The sequence below is a fragment of the Cryptomeria japonica genome, chromosome 3, assembly GCF_030272615.1.
Source record: "Cryptomeria japonica chromosome 3, Sugi_1.0, whole genome shotgun sequence".
Taxonomy (NCBI): Eukaryota; Viridiplantae; Streptophyta; class Pinopsida; order Cupressales; family Cupressaceae; genus Cryptomeria; species Cryptomeria japonica.
In genome coordinates this window covers 92734079-92759145 of record NC_081407.1, presented here as the reverse complement: position 1 = coordinate 92759145, position 25067 = coordinate 92734079, and the positions used below count along the sequence as shown (strand labels likewise).

The window sequence follows — 25067 nt, the reverse complement described above, 5'->3', positions numbered from 1 at the left end:
CGAGGAATGACTTTACTCCGGTTACATTCTCCGAGGCTTCCATCTAAATAATGACCCCTATTTTGTCAGGGTTTGTCTTCAATCTGTCCTTGCATGCTATGTGGCCAAGCAATTTCCCTTGTGGCACCATAAATTTGTACTTTTTTGGGTTTAAAGCCAATCGTACCCTCTCCCTCCTTATATTCTTCATACTCCACGGGAAATGTGGCACTCTCCATACCTTTATCAACTTTATCAACTTCCTCAATCTCTGAGGTCTGCAACATGTTACACATAGGGTGGAAGACTTCATAGTCCTCCATCTGCCAATGAAACACCCCATTCGAGGAACTTCTCTCATCCTTCAAGCAATCTTCAAGTTCAAGTACCCCTTTGTCATTGGGTTCCATTGCCTTTCGCCCTTCATCCATCCCAAAATCTCTACCCTTGGACTCTGAGTCAGAGGATAGCAGTTCTACGCTCATTGCCTGATTCATCACGTCGATGACGTAATTCCTCCCTTTGCTCTCGATGGAGAGTGTTCTACTTCCGATTGTGCTTGGCCTTGGCATTGCTCAACCAAACCCTTATGAGGAGAGCATCATACGCCTTCTTTTCCAAGGGAATAACTACAAAGTCTAGGAAGAAATATTTGTGCCAATTGTCACTTTTTGTGCCATCAAAGTCCCTTGTGGCTTGATTTCATGCTGGTTGACACCTACCAGATGGAAGGTTGGTGGCCAGAGTGTTGGTTTCCCTAGGCATTTCCATGTTTCTTCTAGCAACACATTGACGCTCGAGCCTCCGTCCACGATGGTGTTTGTCAACTTCCTTCCCATTATCTCCATCTCGACGACGATTGACTCCCTTCCAATGGCTCACTGTCAGCAACATGGGATCAATGGCGAGGTTGCCAAGTGATTTCACCGTCGGTTCCTTCCGTGTCATGTTTATCCTGGCCGACTATGTCCTCACCGACTATGTTAGTGATAATTTTTAATTATGGCATGGTCTGTAGAAGGTCAGTTACTCGTACGGGTATTGTGGTTTGCAGCACCTCTCTTACCATGTTTTCTCAGAATCTAGTCATAGTGGAGTACTGGTGGTAGCAGTTTCATTAAAAGCTCTTCTTTCCTCCGCCATTGCCCATTCCGCGTCATCTTTGGCTTCCTGAAGTCTTTCCTTCTCCATACGAGGGTTTGGATATACTACTTTCTTTGTTTGTAGTCTGGCACTCGCTAGTATTCCCCATCTGGCTCTTCCACAACAAACATGTTTACCCCTTTTTGTTTCAGCTAGTCAATGTCTTCATGGTTCTAGGTCCTCACCACTTGCATAGTAAACTTGCATTGTTATTTTGATCACTCTGATAATCCCATGCAAATTGACCCCATTCATTACATTTTCAGTATTGGATCATGGGTCTACCCTTTGCATAGTACTATATTCTACTTCGTGGGGTGTTCTTGTTATTGTTGTAGTGGTTGTTATTATTACCTCGCCTATTGTTACGGTATCTGTCAATCGATGCATTAGGATTTGCAAGTGGTTTTGGAGGTGTGGTCGAAGGGGTTGCTTGTTCCCCTTGGGCATAGAGCAATTGTGTGCTTCTTGCCTTCAAGTTGTACGGGCATTCCTTGATGGAATGCCCCAATACTTGAAAGATGTCACAGAATAGTTTCTCGGGATAGGTTGTCTTTGTGTGACTTTCTACTTTATAGTCGGTCACTGCATTTCCTTATTCTCTTTCTAGTTCTTATTTTGGCCTTCAATTCCTTCATCATTCTCAGCATATTTCATGGGAGGACTTGTACTGTTTTATTTTCATCATCACTACTACTCTCCTCCGTACTCTCTTCATCATTGGCTTTCTTCTTTCCTTGAGATGTTTTGTTTTCACTTTCGATGTCCATCACCCGATTCTAGACATTAGCGTACGACAATGAGGGTACCACCTTCATTTTCTTCCTTGATGAAGGGATCAACCCCTCGATGAACCATCACTTCTTCAAACCATCGGCTAGTTGGTTTTCCATTTTACCCAATTCCTTGAGCCTACAATTGTAAGCTCGTACATTTTCATTTTTTCCTTGTTTGGTATTATAGATTTCCACCACAATTTCATTGTCATCCCGCAAGAGTTTGAATTCCTCCTAAAATGCCTTCTTCAAGCCATAGTTTTAAAACTCGGCGACTCGCCACGGACTCGCAAGTCCTTTGGCGCCACGAGTCGACTCGCCTAGGACTCGCGAGGCGAGTCCCTGCGAAAGACTCGCGAGTCTTTCGCAAAGACTTGTGCGAGTCTTTTGCTCAGACTCGCGAGTCTTTCGCAGGGACTCGCGGGCCCAGAAAAGACGCCCGTAAAGGGTTAAAAATGAGTTTTTTTTTAATTTTTCACTTCATTTTCAGTTTTGTTTGGTTTTAGCGGGTTTGTAGGGTTTGAAGGAGTAGAGGGAAGAAGAAAAAAATAGCAAGAGAGATCTAGGTAAATATTTTTTCTCTTTCTTTTTTTTCATTTGACTCATTTCATTGTTTTGAAACTGAAAAAAATCTTGAAAAACAAGGGGATATGCTGCCAAATTTTTTTCTATTTTCTTTCCTAAGTTATTTCCTCATTTTTTTTTCTTGTTTTTGAATGCTATTTTTCCCAAATGATTCATTGTCATTTTTTTTGTTGATTTTCCATAAAACCTTGCTGATTTTTTTTTTCATGTTAAATTAGCAATGGCAAGTTCAACTCCAAGGGCAACCCCAAGGTCAGGAAGACAAAGAGATAAAGCATGGAAATATGGGATTGCAAGAAGCAAAAAGGGGGAGGTCACTTGCACCGAATGTACAAAATGGATGACTGGTGGAATCAATAGATTAAAATACCACCTTGCACAAATACCTGGATATGGTGTGGAGACATGCCCCAAATCAACTCCTAAAATTATTAGAGAGATGAAGGCCATTCTTGTTGAGAATGATATGCATAAGGAAGAAAGGCAAAAAACAAGAGAAGCCATGGCAGTTGCAATGAATCCCACATTGTCCACTTCGGGTCCCATTGGTCACACTTGGGGTCGTCAGTCACTTTCATCTTTTGGTGACAATGAGGGTGAGGCTAGTGGCACTCTTGTTAGATTAGACCCTAATTTTTTTGTACCACGCAATGTTCCAGGTGCACAACCTTCACTTGAAGGTATAGGATGGAATAGAGAGAAGCATGAACAAGCACGAATAGCAGCTTCAAACTTTTGGTTTTACAATAATCTATCTTTCAATGCAGCAAACAATGTGTATTGGGAAAGTTTTGTTAATGCAGTAACAGTTGCGGGTAAGGGGTTTAAGGCCCCAACAGGTCATGACTTCAGTGGGCCATTGCTAGAGAAAGCTGTGCAAAATACACAAGGTGTGGTTGATGATCAGAAAAGGTATTGGAAGAGAAAAGGATGCAGCATTTTATCTGATGGATGGACAGATGGACGGAATAGGACTCTTCTCAACTTCTTGGTGGCTTCAAATGGTGCAATGGTATTCATAAAGTCTGTTGATGCCTCAAATGAAATAAAAAATGCAGAGACTTCGTGTAATCTGTTGGATGGTGTGGTTCAGGAAGTTGGAGTTGAGAATGTTGTCCAAATTATCACGAACAACGCAGCTGCATATGTATACGCAGGGAGAATGCTTATGGAGAGGCATCCTTCGATTACATGGAGTCCTTGTGCTGCACATTGCTTGGACTTGGTGCTAGAGGACATTGGGAAGATTGGATAGGTGAAGAAGGTGGTTGAAGATGCAAGAAGTGTCACCAAATTCATCGACAACCATACTTGGGTGCTTGCTTTGATGAGAAAACACACAAATGGCAAGGACCTTGTGCGACCTGGAGTGACACGATTTGCTAGCCACTTCATCACTTTGCAGAGCATTCTTAGTGCCATTCCTCATCTTAAGCAGATGTTTGTGTCAGATGCTTGGTTGGGGTCTGCATACTCCAAAAGACCTGAAGCAGAGAAGATTGTGAGCATTGTTTTTGATGAAGGGTTCAATAAAAGTGGAGAGGAGTTGACTGCGGTAAGTAACAAACACAAAAGTAAAGTTTATACAATCTTGTCTATTTGCTGATTTTATTTTTTTAGGGGTTGATTTTGTACTAATTTAAAATTTGTTTTCATTTTTTTAGGTGACAGAACCTTTGGTAAGGGTTCTTCGTATGGTGGATGGAGAGGGCATGCCAATGGGTTTCATTTATGAGGCCATGGATAGGGCCAAAGAGGCCATTTCACATTACTATCGTGGAAATACAAGAAAATGTGAAATCCTTTGGCGCATCATTGATCGTAGGTGGACAAACCAACTCCACCAACCGATACATGCCTTCGCCTACTTTTTGAACCTAAAATTCTACTTCTCTGATTCATTTAGGGCTGATGAGGAGGTCATGGCAGGTGTTACTACATGCATTGATAAAATGACATCTAATCATGAGTTGAGAGACAAGGTTCTTGATGAGTTGGAGGTGAGATTTGACATTTGCTATTGCTCTATCTTTATTTATGAATTCGGAAATGTTCGTTATTGAATTTGAGTTCGACACTTTGACTATCTATTTCTAAATTTGGAAATGTTCATTGTTCAAGATCTACAAAAGTGCAGAGGGGAGACTCTTCTCATCACAACTAGCAATTGATAGGAGAGGAAAACAACAACCAGGTAAAAAATTTAGTAACTTAGTTCAATAGTGCAAGAAAAAACCTACAAACTTGATTGTTACATTTTTTTCTCAATTCTAATATTTCTAAATGTTTTTTGTAGATTTATGGTGGGAGAATTATGGTGCCGGCATGCCTAATCTTCAAAAGTTAGCTATCCGTGTTTTGTCTCAGCCATGCAGTGCTTCTGGGTGTGAACGAAATTGGAGTGTATTTGAGAGCATTCACACAAAGAAGAGAAATAGATTGTCACAAAAGCGGCCCAATGATCTAGTATTTGTTCGGTACAACCTTCTCCTTCGAGTTAGACAAGTGGAGGGTGTTTCACATGAGGCCATTGACTTGGATGAAATTGATCCATATGGTGATTGGACCATTAATGAACAAAATGATGGTGGCGATGTCCTCCTTACCGAAGAAGAAATTGCAGAACTAAAGAGAGGAGCAGCACAAGATGCAGAAGGAGCAAGATTGGATGAAGATGAGGACGAAGATGAGGACGATGATGAGGACTTTGACTTTGAAGAAGAATCATCTCACCATTTAGATACCACAACACCCATTGCTATTACTTCTAGCTCAAGGCCTGAAAAATTGAGCTATAATAAGAAAAATACAAAGAGGAAGACGTAGTCTTCTCTTTGGTTTGTTCATTCACATTGTTGTTTTTCACATTTGGAGTTGGACTTGGACATATCATTATATGTAATTTTGTGAACATTTATATACTTATGCTGCCATTATACATTTTAGAGTTGAAACTTGAAACTTGAATATGCTGCCATGAATGATGAAATTTCAAATATTGCGTGTTTATAGATCATATGACATGTGTAATGTTTCAATTATGGCCCTTATGTTCTCTAAATGCATTAATTTCTTTATGTTTTTTTTGTAAAACTACGGTTTCTTTTTTTGCCGAGTCTTTCGCGAGTCTTTCACGAGACCGAGTCCAAGTCCAAATTTTTGGTTTGCCGAGTCCGAGGCGAGTCCGAGATTTTCAACTATGCTTCAAGCTATCCCACGAACTTGAGTGTCTCACTTCCAATTCTTAAAACCATTCGATCACCACTCCCCTTAATGTTGCAAGGGATGACCTCAACCAGTAGTCTTTGTCATCCTGACTGCTTGTTAGCCAGATGGTTTCACATGTCTTGCAATGTCTTACAAGATCCTCTGATCCGTTACCAATGCACTTGGGAAGTTTCTGCCTTTCCACAATTAGACTCGCTAGGGGGATCACCATCATCTTCGAATGGTGTGTACTGTGTGCCCAGGACCAGATTGGACTACTTGGCTCTCGTCGTTCTGGTGCTTCACTTGCATTCTCGGCCATGTGCGAGCCCTCTACATGTCAACCATCTGTGTCCTTTGCACCTTGGCTACCTTCCTTGTACCTAGACTGTTGGAATAGTTGTCATTGATGTCAAAGGGATTTATTGTTGTAGGGAAAAGATTTATCAAGTAACTACATTAGATCATCATATCAGACAATAGCAAAGGATAATGAAAAGCATTAATTGAACGATCAAATACATAGTAAACTTGAAGAAGTTTTGATAAGATTGAAATGATTAACAAGCAGTGATGAGTAGTATTCATCATGAACCTACATATGACAACAATTTATGTGCAGTGATATTGAATCTATATGAAGCAATCATCAATAGATGAGTTCACGTGTCTATGCATTGGTTGATATTAAAGCTAATGACTCTAATGACAGAAATTAATATTGAAGATGAAATTAATGACAGAAGACTACAGCCTCTAAAGAATATGAAATATTACAAACTGGAACTATACAAGGACAGCATTGGCTTATATCAATAACAACAATGTCATGAAAAGGGTAGAACTTCATAAGTCTGATTGTATAATCTCAGCCTGTTTATTCATATGCAGCAGTCTGATCACACAGTGATTATACAGTCCCAGCCTAATGCATTGCAACAGACAGACAGTCCCAGCAACAACAGACAGTGATTTTGGAGATACAAATGCTTATAATAATAGTATGCAGTGGTTTGAGAATGACTAGTGATTTGCTAAAAATATACAAGTCAGCAATTTAAATAAAACGTTATTAAAACTGTAATCACAAGGAAGAGTAATACAGTGATTTGTTAAAATATTTAACAACAATTATTACTTTTAGAAGGTGCGATTTATTCAAAAGGACAAAAGCGTTTCACTAGAAGGCAAACTCTTTTTGTCTTATTCACGTAATAAGAGGATGCGGTAATGCTGGCCAAAGGAAAGATAGAAATAATAGTTAATCATGTGCAGCGATTTGTTTATCCAAACGATGGTTTAGTAAACAACAAACAAAAATTCAGAAAAAGGCAAAATAAGAAAAATACAAAATAAAGAAAAAGACAAACAGAAAAGGTACGATCTGCAAAGACTCTAAAAGGGTGTGGTTTTATTTAGTAAAGGTGCGATTTAAAGACAACGTCCAAAACAAAAGGTATTAAATTTGTTAAGACTAGGACAAAATACATATTTGTCATATAGGTGCGATCAGGTTTCTCAAAGACGATATTAAATTTAATTTGTTTAAATGAAGAGATATGTTTATAAAAGGACATGTCTCATTATAGATGCTTGTTTTCAAAGAGTATGTCACTTCAATAAATAAGAAGATATACAAGGAAGATCAAAATCAATTTTGAGTGGGTGAGAATAATTCTGAGATTATAACTCAGAAAATAAATCAGTTCTCAGCTGTGTGTGGTATGTACGTGAAAATAAAAAGGGAATAAAGATACAGTTCAGATTTTAAGCAGAGGAGACTTATTACAACAGATATGAATAAATGAGGTTGTGTAAGGAGATCAAGAGAGCTGTGTGTAAGCATTGAAGATTACCATCATAACCAAAGATAAAGTGCAGATTTATGAAGGCCTGCATGAACAGATTTATGAGGAGTATACAGAAGACTATTACAGATTTATGAAGCATTTTTAAGAAATTATTATGAGTAGTTTGTATGGCAGATATAAAGGAGATATATTTGAAGAATATACAGATGCAAATTGAGAAGGAAAGATTGTTTTCAGATTTATGAAGGAGATATAATTGAAAGTGCAGATTTGAGAAAAGAATAAGTACATCCAAGACAGATTTATATGAAGATGTATATATGCATGTGAGGAAGGAATATATGCAGATTTGAGAAGATCAAATTGTCCATCATCCGTTGATATAGCAACATTGTCAAGGTGGAAAATCAGATTTATGTGAAGTGGGCTGGTGCTCACAAATTCTGAAGTGGGAGTTGGTGCTTCCAATGGGTTGGTGCTCACGAAATCAAATTTGGGAGTTGGTGCTTCCAGTGGGTTGGTGCTCACGAAATCAAATTTGGGAGTTGGTGCTTCCAGTGGGTTGGTGCTCACGAAATCAAATTTGGGAGTTGGTGCTCACAAAATCAGATTCGGGAGTTGGTACTTCCAGTGGGTTGGTGCTTACAAACAGAGTTAGGGGATGGTGCCTACAAACATTGTAAAAGAAGCTATTCATATAAAAGCATTGATTGTCGTGGTTTTCTCTCGTAAGGGTTTCCACGTATACATCTTGTGTTCATCTTAGTTAGATCACATATGAATGTTGGCATTAAATGAATATGTTAATGAGATAAGTTATATACTTGTGATTGAAGTTGAAAAAGTTTAAATTGGTTGTTATACTGATTCACCCCCCCTCTCAGTATAATTGTGTGCTCTTCAAAGACTACCTCCTCCCCAAGGTCTTTGGCTTAGGCCCCCCTAAACCCAGTCCCTCTTTTATGGATAGGCTCTCAATGCGGTGCAAATCGTGTTCAATAATCTCGGCAACATCACTCTAGAGGTCCCTTCCTCCGTCGTCTTCATCATGTACCGACTGTACAGACAAGCTACTTTCTGTGGAGTCGATCCCTTTGTCTGGCACTGAGTGTACAAATTGATTATCTGCCTCGTAGGCGAGATCCTCGTTTATTTCGTCCAAGAGTGGTAGGTTCCTAGCAACTTCCTCCCACTCCCTCCACATACATGGTCTCTACCTCTCTCGACTACGTCTTCGACTGACAATTCTGCTCTTGCTCCTTAGACTCTAGGACTCCTCAACTATTCTCCGTAATCACTGTCATTTGTCACTTGTTCCTAGATGCGAAGAGATCTTCTCACTGACCCCTCTCTCTCCTCTCAAGTGTTTGTGTTGACGTGTATTTTGTACACTGTCTAACACAGAATAAAATACCCAAGGGTACCTTATCCTCTCTTGAATAAAGCCTCTGATTGCTGAAGATGTCACGAAAAAGGATCAATCAGGATGACTCCAAGGTTCTTTGATGTAGGGTCTCTACATGTTGATAAGCACCAGTGGTCATTGTGAATGCTGTTTCATCAAGGGGCCTTACGTATCCGAATTGCGGGGACAGAAAATTTCCTAAACTAACAAGTTCTCAAAAAGATCAAAAGGTAGGGTTTGCAAGAGATAGATTCTAATCTAATCCTAAGAATGACTTCAATGTAGGCTAGACTTGGTAGGATTCGACCAATTTCAGTATTGCCAAGGAATTACAACTCTACTGAGATTGATGCGATCTTCTAAGGTGATTATTGATTTTCAAATCATCAAGAATCATAGACACTACCATGAAGGTACATATCAATGGTTCAATAATGATTGAAGGTTTAAGCAATCCAAATATTTCCAGTTGACCACGCAAGGCGTCCTTACAATCAGCAAGAAGCTAGTGGTTTGGAACGTGAATCTCACCAAAGATCAAGCTCAACACTTAGTCCTTCAAATTTAAATACTACTTCGACTGAGAATGATTCAAGAAAGTAAACAACCATGAAGATAGCCACAAGAATTGCAATAAAACACCATAACTTCAATATTTTATTGATCTCAAAGCCAAAATAGACAACAATTGCTTGGAATTCTTTCTTCAATGCTCAATCTTGCTACAAAATAACTTTCTTCTCTCTAATATCTAATATCTCCTCTAATCTCCTATTTCTCTAATGACAAAAATGAAAATGAATGAGAGTATATATAACATCCTCAATTACAATGAACGGCCCAGATCAACCAAAGATCAACGGCTGAGATTATGACACCTAAACCCTAATTAGGGTTTATTACAAATAATCCCCTTTTTATTGAACAATATTAAATGCATAGCCAAATATTTAATTGGCACAAAAATCTAGGGAACATAGACCAATGATAATTAAGGTGCCACATCATCTATAAAAACCTTTCTTCTAGAACCTTATTCCCTTTCCAATGCTCTTTCTTAGCATATGCAATGAATCTAGACACGATTCCTTCAATCTCAGCAATAGGAATCTCGGGAAGATTCCTCATTCGTTCCTCCAAGTGGATGACCTGATCGAAAGCCTTGAGAAGAGCCGCATCCCATTCAGGTTCAAGTTCTTTGATTTTCTCAATCAAGAGCATGGTAGCAAACATTTGATCCCGTTGCTCATCTGTGATAACATTCTCATCTTTGCAAAAGATGACCTTGACTCTTTCTTCTAATTCTTGAAGATCCACATCTGTCTCAACCTCGATCCTCCTGCCAAGAATAGTACATAACACTTCAAACACCTTGTCCTGGATCGGATGGATGACCTCTTCAACTTGATTGCATTTGGTGCTGATGTCTTCAAAAAGAACTTCCTTCATCTGGAGTAAAGTTGACCACTGGAGTAAATTATGAGATCCTCCATCCATTATCTTTTCTTGTGCTAGGATCTTCCTTGATGTTTGCCTGATTACTTGTAGAACAGGAATGATAACATCCTTAGTATGAGCGAAAGCAGCTACAGTTATCATCAGGTTGTGGATGATCTCAAGAACCTGAATAGCTCGATGGATTGTCTGCATCATTCTTGTTGCAAATTCAACAGCAACCGTATGGGATTTGTCAATCCAAGAGCTCATAAGCTAGACCAAGCTCTTGACTCTCTCTACCTCACTAACTGATTCAAGGGGAAGTGCTTGCACAGGAGATACTGTTGGATCTTGTCGTCCCAAAGGTTGATTGAGATGGCTAAAGTAGCCTCTCCAAGCACTGAGCTCTTGCTCAAGCTTTCTATTTTTCTCCATTTCTTCCTTAAGTTTATCTTTAAGTGCCTCAAATGAATCAGTTGCCTCCTCCAGTGTCTGCTTGGCGGTGAGTGGACCAAGCTCAAATGTTTCTACATCATACTCTTATGCAAGGATCTCACCTTCATACTTGTCCACTGCTGGTGTAGCTATCTGCAATTTCTTGGATCCTGTCTCATCTCTGATCATTTTAGACATCTTAGTGGCCTTCCTTTTCTCTGTTACCTCCTGAGAATTCCCTACAAGGCTCTCTAAGTCAATCACATTATCTTCATCCTCGATCACAATCACCCTTGTTAGTCTCTCCTTTAACCAATCTGGAATGGCAGATCTCGTCTCTCTAACTTGTATCTCTTTTGGCAATGTTTCTTCTTCTCGGAGGGGAGATGTCACTTCATCACCATCCTTGTCTTCATGTAGCTCATTGACTTGGAGAGATCGACTTGATGAACATTGAGGTGCCTGTACTTCTTCGTGTTTATCATTCTGGACCATTGATTCCATAGATTCCTCCATTTCAAGTGTCCTCTTCTCTTGTCGAGAAGATGTGCCGGATGAGCGATCTCGATTAGCCTCCTGCTTCCTCTTGGAGGATTCCCTTTTCTCAGGTCTTTCTTTCCTCTTCGAGCCTCTAGGATGAGGATTGCCCTCACTTGCGCTTCGGAGATTACCTTCACTTGTGCTTCTGGGATGAAGATTGCCTTCGCTTACATTTGCTCCTCCTTCCCCTGGTCTTTCCTCCAAAGTAAAAGTCATAGATATGTTCTGTTCTCTCAACTTTTGATGTTGCACATCAACCCATCTGCGAGTACAAGACAAAACTGGAGCCATCAAAGCATCTAGATCCAAAACCTCAGGCTCGTTCCAATCTATCCTCACTGCCTTGTTTTCTCGGTCATAAGACGATTGGAGATGTCTGCCACTGTCCTGAGCTTGATCGGCCACTCTGTAGACTTTGCATCTCCTCATGAAATCTAAAGGCAATCTGGAATGCATCTTTCTTTTTACTTCAAAATCATCTGAGAGATTCATCCAAAAGTCCTCTACCTGAAATTCATGCTTGTACTTTCTACCAACTATCTCCTCTATATACCCATAAGGATCAAAACTCTCTCTCAAGGCAAAGAATGAAAATGAATATAAGGCCAACTCCCTCTCTGCGTCATCCATGGCTAGAGCATTAGGACATACCTCAACTGAATTTCCTAGTATGATAGGCACAGGAATTCCATTTCCATGCCGGTGTCTGAATGCCTTCGCATAAGCTGCCAATTGTCTAGTCACCTCAAGTAGCACTATCCTGTCTGTCGGATATCTAGGCAACATGTAGGGAGGTGAAGAACACCCATGAACTCTAATATATGTAAATTTCTGGAATTGGATGAACCAAGCACCATACCTCTTTACAAGCTCTTGTGCATCTTGAGATAGCCGATTGTGAATCCCGCCTTGCAATGTCCTGGTGATGTTCATCGTGAAGGAATCATTGACTAACTTGTAGTCACTTCCAGGTGGATGATGCAAATGGACGTAAGAATCACAAACTTTGACTTCTCCGGGCCCTCTTCCGATCACTCCTCTGTGAGGTAGTCCTGCATATTCAAAACTTCTGATCAAGGCATACATGATGTACGAGCTCATGTGGAATGACTTGGTAGCCTTCAGTCTTCTTAACTGCACGTCCAAGCAATGGCTAATCATTCTAGCCCAATGAATTGTTCCTTTTCCTTGAACTATCACTTGGATGAAGTAGAACATCCACTTCTCGAAATAGAAGGCTTGAGGAGCCCCCTATGACTCGGTTGAGCAATGTTATTAAATCTCTATACTCCTCCTGGAAGTCGATCCTATGTGGTGTGTTGGGAATCTTGCTCAGGCGAGGACGACTTTTGAGTAACCAATTCTTATTGATGATGCTCAAGCAAGTGTCTAGATCATCTTCGTACATGGACCTGGCTCCTTCTAAGCTTTTGTAAATCATATCTCTATGCTTTGGAAGATGGAGAGCCTCACTTATAGCCTCCTCTGAAAGGTAAGCCAAAGTGTTTCCCTCCTTAGACACGATTGATCTTGATTGTGGGTCATAATGGCGGGCACACTCGATCATCAACTCATGGCACTGGACTGCTGGAGGGAAACCGGCCGCCTTGATGATACCACTTTCAATTATTCTCTTTGTGACAGGTGATGGTTTTCCAATGTAAGGGACCTCTCGAAACTTCTTCACACTGAAGTTTCCCAAGTTGGTATCTCCAATATTGCTCCACTTCGACACGATCTTGGTTTCCAATTCTTCATTCTTTTGATCTTCCTTCATGAGAGCTGGACGACTAGTGGATGCTCCTGCCTTTGGGGTCGCCATCGTGACACCTACACAACATTTCAAAATGAGCAATATACTTTGCAATGTAGAAATATAGACTAATAAGAGGATTTAAGTTTTAAATTAGGAAACTTCATGATAAATCTTTGAATTATCATTTCCTAAATTTAACTAAGCCACTTTGAAATTCAAAATTCAAAATTCAAAATTCAAAATTGAGACTAGGAGAATCTCGCCATACCTCCACTTGAGAACTAATTCTAAGAAATGATGCAAAATAAGGCAAATTCGCTAGGCAAAAATGTGGGTCGAAGTCTTCAAAATGCGCTTCCTTTATCAACTTCACCACCTCTAGCCTTCAATAAAATTCGCTCCTCTTGAATCAAATTTCGCACTCCTCCTTGTTCTTCCAAATCGCACTTGAAATGATGAGTGAATGATGGATTAAAATCGCTCAACACACCTCTCTTATATGGGCGCTCACCCTTTCATTTCCCATAGGCCGACTTGGAGAATAGGCCAAAAAATAAATAAAAATTAATAAAAGAATAAGGCCAACTTAATTAAAATAATACCCCAAAGCGCTCCATTTTAAATTTAATTTAATAATAATTAACTTCGAAATGCCTCAATTAATAATAAAAAAAAAACGATTTTCCAAGGCTCAAAATTAATTATTAAATGCCACGCGCCTTTATTAAATGCCAATTTAATTTTTTAAAATATTTTGGAGTTTTCGCGAAATTGGCATTTAATGTGATTTGGAGGATATTGGCGTCTAGGCATGGTAAAAATATCAATTTGCTAATAACCTCGCTCTGGTCCCTGGGAGAGGGACAGGAGCGCCTTTTCATTTTTGGCCTTGTATTCCTTGCTTTCACGTTCAAAATCTCTTCCTGGACGTCCAAAATGGGATTTTCATTTGGAACTTTGAGTTTGATTTATTCAATCTTTGGAAGGAGCTTGCCTTAAAACATTTTCGCCCTGGTCCCTTGGTGAGGGACAGGAGCGATCCACCTATTGTCCTTGGTCTTCATTTTCCAAATTGCCAATTCATAATGTGAGGTAGGCAATGATCTTCATTGTTCGTTCTATGCATGTTCAACTTGCTTTCCAAGACAAAACGTGCCTTCCAAAGATTATCGCCCTGGTCCTCCAGTGAAGGACAGGAGCGATTTTTGGTTTTGAGCCTAGGATTGTTGTTTCTTGGGGTCAATTCTTTGTCCATCGTTTTTCAAAAGACGTTTTCCATCTTGTATCACCTTGTCTTGGCGTGGCTTTGAAGGAGAAATGATTGATTTTATAGAAATCGCCCTGGTCCTCCAGTGAAGGACAGGAGCGATTTTTGGTTTATTGCACAAATTCATGATCACATTAACTTCCAATGACCCTCGAGGCATAAAACATCATTCCTTATTCCATCTTGAGTCTTGGAAATGAAAGTAGCATTCCAAAATGTTAGGCTATTGGGCATATTTGAAGATTTCGCTCTGGTCCCTTGGTGAGGGACAGGAGCGCCCTAGCCATTTTCATCAAGTTTCGTGATCTTTGCAACTTCATTCTTCCTTAAAACACTTTTAAATATCATTCCAATCTTGTGCCTTGGTCTGGATTCGTCCAAATTTGGAAGGGAAGGCTTGTTAATGTGTTTTTCGCCCTGGTCCCTTGGAGAGGGACAAGAGCGCCTTGGCAATTATCAGCATAATTATGCTTTGCTAACATTCAAAATTATCTTCAATGGATTGATTACGCCCTCCTTTATTCATCTCAAACGTGAAACTTGCTTTTCCTTCGCCAGATCTTTGCCTTGTTAGAAAATCGCTTTGGTTCCTTGCTGAGGGACATGAGCCTCCTTTGAAAATCGCCCTGGTCCCTTGGAGAGGGACAGGAGCGATTTTGTCACTTAGGTTGGTTTTCTTCATTGTGGCCCACTTAAGTTATATTCAACGGACAAAGCACGCTTACCTTGGCGTCTTCGAATCGTAAAATCACTTAAATCTTGCAAGGAAAATGCAAAATTGGATTTCAAGCTCCGGTCCTTCAGTGAGGGACAGGAGCGCCTTTTGTCCTCAAGGCCAAATCCTTTCACTTTTCACTTCAAATTTCCTTTGTTGGGGAAAATATCATCAATTAACATGCCATGAATAAGAGCCCAAGTCCAGGAAAGGTCAAAAAGGGGGTGTACAAAGAAAATCGCTCTGGTCCCTTGGAGAGGGACAGGAGCGAATTCATCTTGCTGGGCAAATTGTTCAACCTTTCATTGCTTTTGACTAAGTCTGGGTGTTCTATCATGTTGATTTCATCCATCATTGTATCATTAACGCTTCAATTTGGTCAACCAAGGCCAAAAATGACCAAAACAAACCATTTCGCCCTGGTCCTCCCGTGAAGGACAGGAGCGAATTCACCTTAAATCTTCAAAATTCATCATTTTCGAGTCTTCAAAATCCTCAAAATCTTCAATTTACGTCCAATTATATCCCCTGGCGACCCTGCATAAAACAATAAAAGGAAGTTAAAGACAAATATGCATTTAAACAACATTTTCGCCTTGGTCCCTGGGAGAGGGACAGGGGCGATTTCACCTTTTCAAGTTAAAATATCCACAATTTAAATCTTCAAATCACTTCATCATGCAGGGTTAGGTCATCTTCAAGGCACGGATCAGTTATCTTGCTTCCAAAAACTTGGTCAAAATTCACCTAGACAAAATGTACAATTCCATCATTAAAATGCTAACACTTAGGCATAACTTGAATTTGCCCTCAAAATCCTGACTAGACCTATCCTGAGACATACCTGACTTTCTGACAGGCTCATCCTATTTCAAAATTTGCAATCTTCGGGAGGATGCTTAATAATCTTTCAAAATTCGACTGGACTCGGCTTGAAAATATCCAAAAGAAACCCCTAAGGCTTAACCCTAGTCCAGACAACTCACTCACTCAAAACTCTAAAAAACAAAGAGAGGAATAGGCAAAACCAAGCGAAAAAGAGGGGGTCCCCATTCTAATGGGGCGATGTGTGAAATGGTCACAACAGTTTGCAATGCATTTTCTTTCTTTTTTTGGTTGTAGGGGCATTAATTACTAGGGTACGACATTTGCCCGTATCCCTCTCTTCTTCCACCCTACGCTTTCTCTCTTCGTACCACTACAGTATTTGTTGTTGAAACTACTCTGGGTTTTTGTCCTCACACAGGTATTGGAGGGCAATGAGGTTTTGTGCCAACAACCTTGGTAGTTTGGAAAGGAGACGATCGACGACAGCATCTCGTACAACACTCTCAGGGACCTTATTTTCATGAGGCTCTTGTCGAACATACTGGTTGACGGACACCTCCCACAAGTACACTAAGTCCTATGTCAACTCGTCTTGCTTTAAATCGGCTTCTTCCTTAGATGAATCTAGTTGTTCAATTGGTTGGCCCATTACTCTGCCATCTTGCCTACCGCCATTCTCGATCACTCTCAGATCTCCAGGTTCGAATCAGCAAAGATGCCAAAATGTTTGCTTCCAAAGAAAAATTACTTGATTATGTAGAGTAACAGAATACAAAAACAAAAACATACTAGAAGTAATACCAATTAACAATACTTAACACAACATATGGCAAAAAGATATATTCTTTATTATCAAGTGTAATGTGTACAATCACATATATTTCCTGATACAACAATGAGAGTATATACAGTGCCTGGTGGTTGGTTAAGCCTACCAACTGTCGGCAATTGCTACAACCTCTCGGGAACAACTAATTACGTTGCCAAGTATACTAACAAAACATTATTTATTATTAAGGCAAATTTACCAACTAAACTTATTCTTGAAGAAATTCTACTTTGAAAAGGATCAAAGAACTTCCTAGGAATGCCAGAGAAAAATTGTAGAACACAACTTCTATAAGTATAGTCTTCCTCCTATTTCGGATCACCAAAATGCATAGAACAATATACAAACAAAGCCTAGATCCAAGTAGATAAGAATATTGACCATATTACTGGAAGAAATATTTCTATGATAAAAGATTTAGCTAGAGATATAAGAAAGCTCATGTATTCAAAGTTGTAGATCCATTATTGGAAACTTCCCTCATGGTTTGCAATGACTGGAAACTCTTGCAATAATGCTAAATATAAGGTCATACAGATAAGCGAGAGTGAACAAATAGTGACGAAATTTGATGGCCGAATGGCTACAACTTCTTAATATTATTTATAACAAAATATTGCAGAATCTTTTCCCTACAATATGCAATGCAAATTTTTTATTCTTGAGATTGCACTAAGCACACATGAAGAGTATACAATTTCTTATAGACCAAGACTCCAGACTATTCAATAGAAAAATGATCCCAAGGAGCCCATTTTTATGGGAATAATAGACCTAGGGATCTAGTAACACTAAATCTTACTCTTTACACTAGGTAAACCATTTTAAGCAAAAGGATTATCAAACCATGTGGCCAACATTGTCAAGCCTTTTACTTTATTACAAGACATCTACTTTAAAGTGGGTGTGTCCAGGTAAAAGTGATTATAGAGGAGAAACCTAAAACAAATTAAATTACTCAATCACAATAAAAAGCAAACACTCAAGATAAGGCCTAAAAAAGATTCAAAAACAAGTCCAGTGAACTACGGGGACGGGTTTGCCCCCCAAACCGCTGCATTTTCAAGATGGGGACATCTTTGAGACAAAGGACGGGGGCGGAGCATCCCCCGCCATCCCACCACCACCACCACTAAGACGTCTGAAGTCGCCAGGACGTCTTGACGTCTTAGGACACCTAGGAGTCTCCTGGTTGTCTCAGGGATGCTTAGGAGTCTCCCATAGCCCCAACTTAGAAATTTGAACCCTAAGCAAAAATGGTGGAAAATTTGTGAAAATGGCATCCTTGTCTTCAAGTCAGTCTCATTCTCTTCATCAAATATATACATGAAATATAACATTTAAGAATAAGTCACATTTCTTATACTTTTCATGTATGTATTGGTAGGATGTTTGATAATGGTTTCAAATCTTTAGGAGTTATAATGCAGATTCTAAGTTTTAGAAGATTTAAAAATTTTCAGACAATCAAGTTTTAGTAATCAGCAACCTCCTATCAATATTCTTTCACTCTTTCTATAACACTCTCTTTGTCTCCCTTCAACTCTAGGCCTATCTCTCTACCTATCACTCTTCCTCTAACCCCTCTCTCTACCTCTTTCTATCTCACTCTCTTCTCTTTCCACCAAGATCTAGACCTATCTCTACATCTTTCTCTTACCTAGACCCCTGCCAGGGGTTCTATCCTCAACCTTGTTTTGGTGTTGCCCCCAAACCCCCATCAAACTATAATTCTAAGCAACTAATAAGCCAATGATGAATCATGATCATAAATCATATTTTCGATATAATAGAAATCTCCAATTTGACAATTTCATTTTTCAAATTTTATTTAGTATTCAAGAAATCTTAGTATTTGGTATTTGCAATTTTGCTATTTTACTAATTTGCCAAGTTTCATTTTGAAATATAATTCTTATACATCTTTTCAAAACTATTTTTTCAAGTACTATATGTATATCAACACCGCCCCCTGCCACCCCTCGCCGCCGTCCCCAAACTTAGGCTCTTTGTCCCCCCATCCCAGAAATCCGTCCCTACGCCCCCCTGTCCCCAACGACTATGGAACACTGAAAACAACATAAGAAAACCACAATGATACCAATATTGAACATCTTGATTCAACTAGTTCAAGTGGGTATGCCCAAATTGGTAATTAACTACATGATTGCATGTAAGTGTTCAATGTGACAACATAATGTTGCATTCAAAGTTGATATTTTTTGGCTAGAGGGGATTCCAATATATGGATTTTGGAGAGTCCAATGGATGGCTGGGATGCAAGGAGAAGATCAAGGGCCCAAAATGCATGAGACCTCTCAAGGAAGGAGAGGCGGACAAGTGGCTAATGGAGATTGGTTGGGATGGGAGACTCCAAGGTTGTAGAGAGATTAATGGTGGAGATTGAGCTTGGGGGAAAATGGATGGCATAGATTTGATGTAGTACCATGAGGTACTTTGCAAGGATTTTAAAAAGGTGGATTTTGAACTATTCCAAACTCCAAATACATAGGCCAAATTTAAAAAAAATTCAGCAGGAGTTGATTTCAAGACCGGCAATTAACAATTACAAAAAAAGCCATTTTTTGACATTTTTTACCCTACATCCTCCAAAAACCATAACTTTTGTATATAGAATTGAAACAAAATGACATTTTCTTTAAATTGCATAACTTTTTGAGAGTGAAATGTAAATATATTCAGCTTTTGATGCAACTTAAGTACAGTTTTTGGTCCTTAAACTTGCTTAAGCATTTTATTTTCAAGGATGAACTTTTCTCTTGGATCCAATACATATCAGATTATCTATGAAAAAACTCCTGTTTCATTACATTGTGCTCTTTTCTTTAATATACATCATAATTGTACATATGTCTTCCAGGTAGTTCATGTATATGTAATAAATGTTTTTCTTTCTTTGGGAGAGGGGAGCAGAGAATGCTAAAAATGTAGCTATCTTTTGTCTCAGTTGTCACACTGTGAAGGGCAATTCTCTGCCATCAAAGTCACCCTGGACTTTCATTTGGCTCTAAACCTAGGTCTGGATGGACGTAAATTTCCGTCTTGCACACCACCAGTAGACCAGACTTCCATGGGCAATCTTGTTTCTTTTCCTATTGAATTTCTCTGTTGCAAGAATAATTACCTACAAATTTCACTAACAATTCCAAAGATATGTGTGTGCATGCACATTTATTTGGATTAGTTCTCTTGAAATATATCTATATATAAAGGTAAATGTAATTTTTAGGTCACCGTCAACCAAAACACCAATTTAGTTTATGAGACACCCTAACGTAATCCCACAAGGGGAATGTTTTTACCATGTACCTTATCATATATCGTTGATATTGAGTATGCACAATCTTACCTTTTCTTGGTCAGAACCAGTGGCTCCTCTATGGAGTACACAAACCTTTACTATTAGGGCCCAATTCAATATATATTTTAAAACACATTAACCAAAATTTAGACTTTAATTAAATTATTATTTGAATGAATCAATACATATATCTGTTGGTATGCTGGCTTATTTGCATGTCCCTTGAGTAAAATAAAGATATACATGAATGGCGAGATATTTATTTGCATGCTGCTTTACTTTTCTCATTAGTAAAATGAATTAAATCTGGACAAGAGTGGACAATATATCAATCTTTTGTAAATAGTTTAATCACCTTTATCTCAGCTTCAGAATATGATTCTGCTCTGGACCTGTGTACAAAAGAGATGATTTCACTATCAGTCACTTTATTATCCAAATTCTCCATAGCCATAAGGCATGTTAATTTAACAGCTTAAAAGTGGTCACACAAACTATTTGCAGAAGTGGATAAACCCTTATTACAAACACAAAATAATTTATGGGGAGACCAAATAGGAATCACAAGAGATCATTAGAATCATTCCACACTGATCAGAAACTATATTGAGATTTGTAAAGAAAACACAAGACATGCATTTGTATCAGGTGAAGAGAAAGGGCAGGATTTAAACAGCCTACGGAGATGTCAAGTAAACATCCATAACATTTAAAAACTTAATGAAAATGCATCTAAAAATAGCTCAATATAGCATTGAACAATCTTAAATAGTTCTTTTGAAACCAACAAAGGCCCTGCAAAAGGTTAACTCATAAATTTACATCTAGGAAGACGTTAATGACAAAGTTAATGTTATCACAAAAGCTTGCACCCTTGCTGAGCTATCAACTCAGCAACCTCGTGAAACATGGAAACAACCCCGAAGTGTGGGACCTTGCGCAAGGGGGTTGAGTCTCCGGAGAAGGCCAGCTTCCTTCTCAATCCACGTGCAGGTGTTGAACCAACTCAACACTTCAAAACTTGCTCCTAATCCTATCCTAACAACCTGCAGAGGAAAAGGGAAAAGGGAAATGCTTAAAATGAAAGGAGGTGATGCATCAAGATAAGAGATTGTTTCTCTCCCTACCCGAAATGACACAAAGAATCAACTGAAATACCAAGGAGATGCACAAACTTCAGTTGTATGAATGACCCCAATGTATGTATGGAGGTTAGAACTCACTGAATGTCAAGAGGGGAGGAGGTTCCCACAAGTCACACCCAGAAATAGGTTAACACAACATATATGTGAAAGAAAGCCACAAACATACACTTATAATGAAGGTAAGAACAAATATACAACATCCATAAGTTGAAGTAAGGCAAGAATGATTATTTCAATTCATTCAAAGGCCAATGGCCAAACTTACGATTACAGAAATGCAAAAAAAAAAAAAAGTCTTTAAGAGAAGTGAAATAGCATAGAATAGCTCAAGCCAGTGGGGAGAGAACCCTTTACAATGAGGCTTAACAACCTTTATATAGAAAACTGGTTGCATAAGAGAGATCACGACCCCTATGTGTGCAAGGAAATGTCAGTTTGGGAGTGCCGGGAAGTGCATGCACCTGACTTTCTGTACATGCAAGCAACCTAGCCATACCCTGAAAATGCAACCCTGAAAAGGGTGGATTGACTGAAATTCCAAAGTCAGAGCATGTAGACATGACATAAGTTACCACAACAAGCATGGCCTTGTACCTCTCTTGATGGATATCCTGCCAAAATCATTAAATGCACCCCTGTAGCTCCACAAAAGAAGGTGCGCAAGTCACAAAAGTCGTCGAAGAATTTAAAGCTTTGAGTGTTGATCACGCCATCCAGAAGTGTTGCAAGCCGGAAGGAAGTCCGGGGACTTTGAAAACTCGAGTTCCCGAAGTGGGGGAAGACAAGGAAGGAACTTCGGAACCTTGGGGTTCCGGAGAAAAGAAAGGGAAGCTAAGGAAGGAACTTCGAAACCTTGGGGTTCGGGAGTTCCGAGGAAGGGAAGAAGACTAAGAGGGAACTTTGAAACCTCGGGGTTCCGGAGTTCCGGAGAAGGCAAGGGAAAGGAACTTCGAAACCTCGGAGAACAGAAGAGGAGGGGGAAGGAAAGGGAGGAACTTTGGAACCTTGGGGTTCTGAAGTTCTGGGAAGGAGAAAGGAGAGGTAGCAAAGGGAAGGAACTTTGGAACCTCGGGGTTCCGGAGTTCCGAGGAATGGAAGAAGAAGACAAGGAAAAGACTTCCTCCAAACAAGACAACACTTCACAATTCCTAATTCCACTGCTCTTCTCCCTAATCAACTTGGGCGGTGCCGGTCCATGGATCGTTCTCTGATCGGTTCTCTTTGATGAACCAAGGGTGTCATAAAATGACAACATTTTTGGCGATTTTTGCGGGATGCTTGCTTACTAAGCATGCAGTCCAAAAGCCTTGAGCATCCATTGGAACTAAGTCATTGAAAAGACCCAAAACATGTGTGTGCCATCACTTGGAGGAAAACTAGAAACTAGAGCGCACACCCTCTTAAGGAGAATGCGGTAGGTGCACAAGCACTTATGAAAGCAAAACAACTTCTAGTCTAATATTTACATAGTCATCAACACCCTCCTCAGAAGCAAGGCTTGAGATGAATCCCATTCACTGGGATTGGGAGAACTTCGCCATCAAGCTTGAAGAGATGAAATGCATTGGCCTCTTTGCAACTAGTGATGACATATGGACCACTCCAGATAGCATCAAATTTGGAGTGTTGCCCAGCTTTGGCTCTATCTACATCCCACTTGAGAACTAGATCTCCCTCTTTGAAGACCCAATTAGTCGCCTTTTTGTCAAAAACTTTCTTGACTTGTTCTTGATGAGTCTCAAACTCTCAAGTGTATGCATAGCCTGACTTCTAACCTCCTCCAGCTCCATCAACTCAGCTAGCCTTACCGTCATGGCATCATTCTCTGTCAATTCTAGCTGATCTGCTAGTTCAAGAGAGGGTAACTCTAGGGAAGTTGGGAGTCTTGCTTCTTTCCCATATACCAGCATGAAAAGGGAGTTACCGATCGCTCTCTTGGGTGTGATCCTGTCAACCCACAAGGCTGTCTTCAACTTAGTATGCCATGCCCTCTGATTGTCTTCAATCATCCTTTTAATTATCTTGATGAGGTTCTTGTTGGAAGATTCAGCTAAGCCATTACCCTGAGGGTAATAATTGGATGACGTCTTCAAGTATACACCATGCTTAACTGCCCAAGAACTGACTTGGGTTCCAACAAATACCTTGGCATTGTCTATTATGATGGTGGAGGGGACACCGAATCTTGTCACAATTCCATCAAGGAATTCCAACATTGAGGCCTCAGTGGCATCCCTCAACGCAACTACCTCTGTCCACCTAGTGAAGTAATCTGTTGCGGCCAAGATCCACTTATGGCCAGCACTAGAAGGTGGATTTATCATACCAATGAAGTCTAAACCCTATTGTGCAAATGGTTGATCTGCTTGGATGGGGTAAAGAGGTAGGGCAGCTAGTCTTTATTTTCCAGAGAAGAGAGCACATTTCTTGCAATTCTTCACCCATCTATGTGAGTCATTGAATAAGGATGGCCAGTAATAACCAGCCCTCATTATTTTGATAGCTGTAGTCCTTGCAGAGAAGTGGCCCCCTGAAGAGCCATCATGAAATTCTTCTAACAATCTGCTGACTTGATTTTGCTCGATACATCTTAGCAAGACTCCATTAGAATCTTTTCGAAAAAGGGTGCCACCCACTAAGACATAGGAGTTGGACTGCAACCTGAAATGCCTTCTTTTGGTCATGTCTAGGCCTTGGGGGTATCTACCTTCCATTAAGAAGGTGGTCATGTCACCTACCCAACTGAACTGAGTGTCGCTGCTAGTTGGTCGATCCTCTTGTAACACAAGGGCGACCTCTGAAGTAGTCTTAGAAGATGAGACAAGCTGTTCACATAGGCCCCTACCTCTTACAAGCTTGGTGATCTTGATGTTGATGTCGTACTCCATGACCTTGGTTATCCACCCAACCCTCTTCTCCCTAATGTCCTTGTTTTGAAGGAAATCCTTGACACTTGCATGTGGAACTAAGAGCTGGATCCTGTTGTTAGACAACATGTGTCTGAACTTTTTTAATGCCCTTACAATAGTGAGGACTTGCTTCTCTACATAGCTATACTTAAGCTCATAGTCCTTGAACCCCTCACTAAAGAAAGCGATAGGCTGCTCCAAATTATCATCGTTCAGCTGTGTTAGGATAAAATTATTTTCATAGTTCGGATTGAAAAAGGTAGGGGCCTGAGCAATTGCTTGTTTAATCTCTTCAAAACTAGCCCTTCCCTCCTTGGTCCAACTGAAAGCCAATTTTTTCTTCAACATGGAGGTAAGAGGTTTTACCATGGTGGCAAGGTTGGGAATGAACCTCCTCACAAAGGTGATCCTACCAAGGAAACTTTGCAATCCCTTCTTGTGACTAGGGAGTGGGAGAGAAAGAATAGCCTCCACTCACTCTGGATCAATGGTCAAGCCATCTTTGGATACAATGTGTCCTAACAATCTTCCTTGATCAGTAGCAAATCACACTTGCTAGGGTTCAAAGACACCATACTCCCTGCATTTCATGAAAACTTGCTCAAGGTGACCAAGATGGTCAACTGCATGCTTCGAATAAACAGTTATGTCATCAAGGTATATAAGCACAAACTTTGCTAATACACCCTTGAAAGCCATGTCCATTGCTCTTTGAAACGTAGCACCTGCATTGGTTAGCCCAAAGGGCATTTTACAATAAGCATAGGTACCCCACTTAGTAGTAAATGCAGTCTTGTATTGGTCTGATTCTTGGACTAAAATTTGATTGTAGCCTGAATACCCATCCAAGAATGAAAATCTTTCCGAGACACTGACCTTTTGGAGAATCTGCTCCATAGAGGGAAGGGGATAGTGATCCTTGAGGGAGGCTCTATTGAGGTCCCTAAAGTCTACACATAGTCTGATTTCCCCATTCTT

The 25067-nt window shown here is 39.9% G+C and overlaps 1 protein-coding gene across 2 annotated transcripts in view; it reads right to left on the bottom strand.

The window, feature by feature from the left end:
* The window catches only part of LOC131074568 (uncharacterized), a 155041-nt gene that overhangs the window by 5909 nt on the left and 124065 nt on the right, over positions 1–25067 (bottom strand). For both annotated transcript variants that reach the window (XR_009113073.2, XM_058011205.2), the window contains exon 5: positions 20391–20427. Coding sequence is in view for 1 of the 2 variants with exons in the window: in XM_058011205.2 (XP_057867188.1) it covers positions 20391–20427 (37 nt within the window). In the remaining variant the exon portion in view is untranslated. The remainder of the gene's footprint in view (positions 1–20390; positions 20428–25067) is intronic.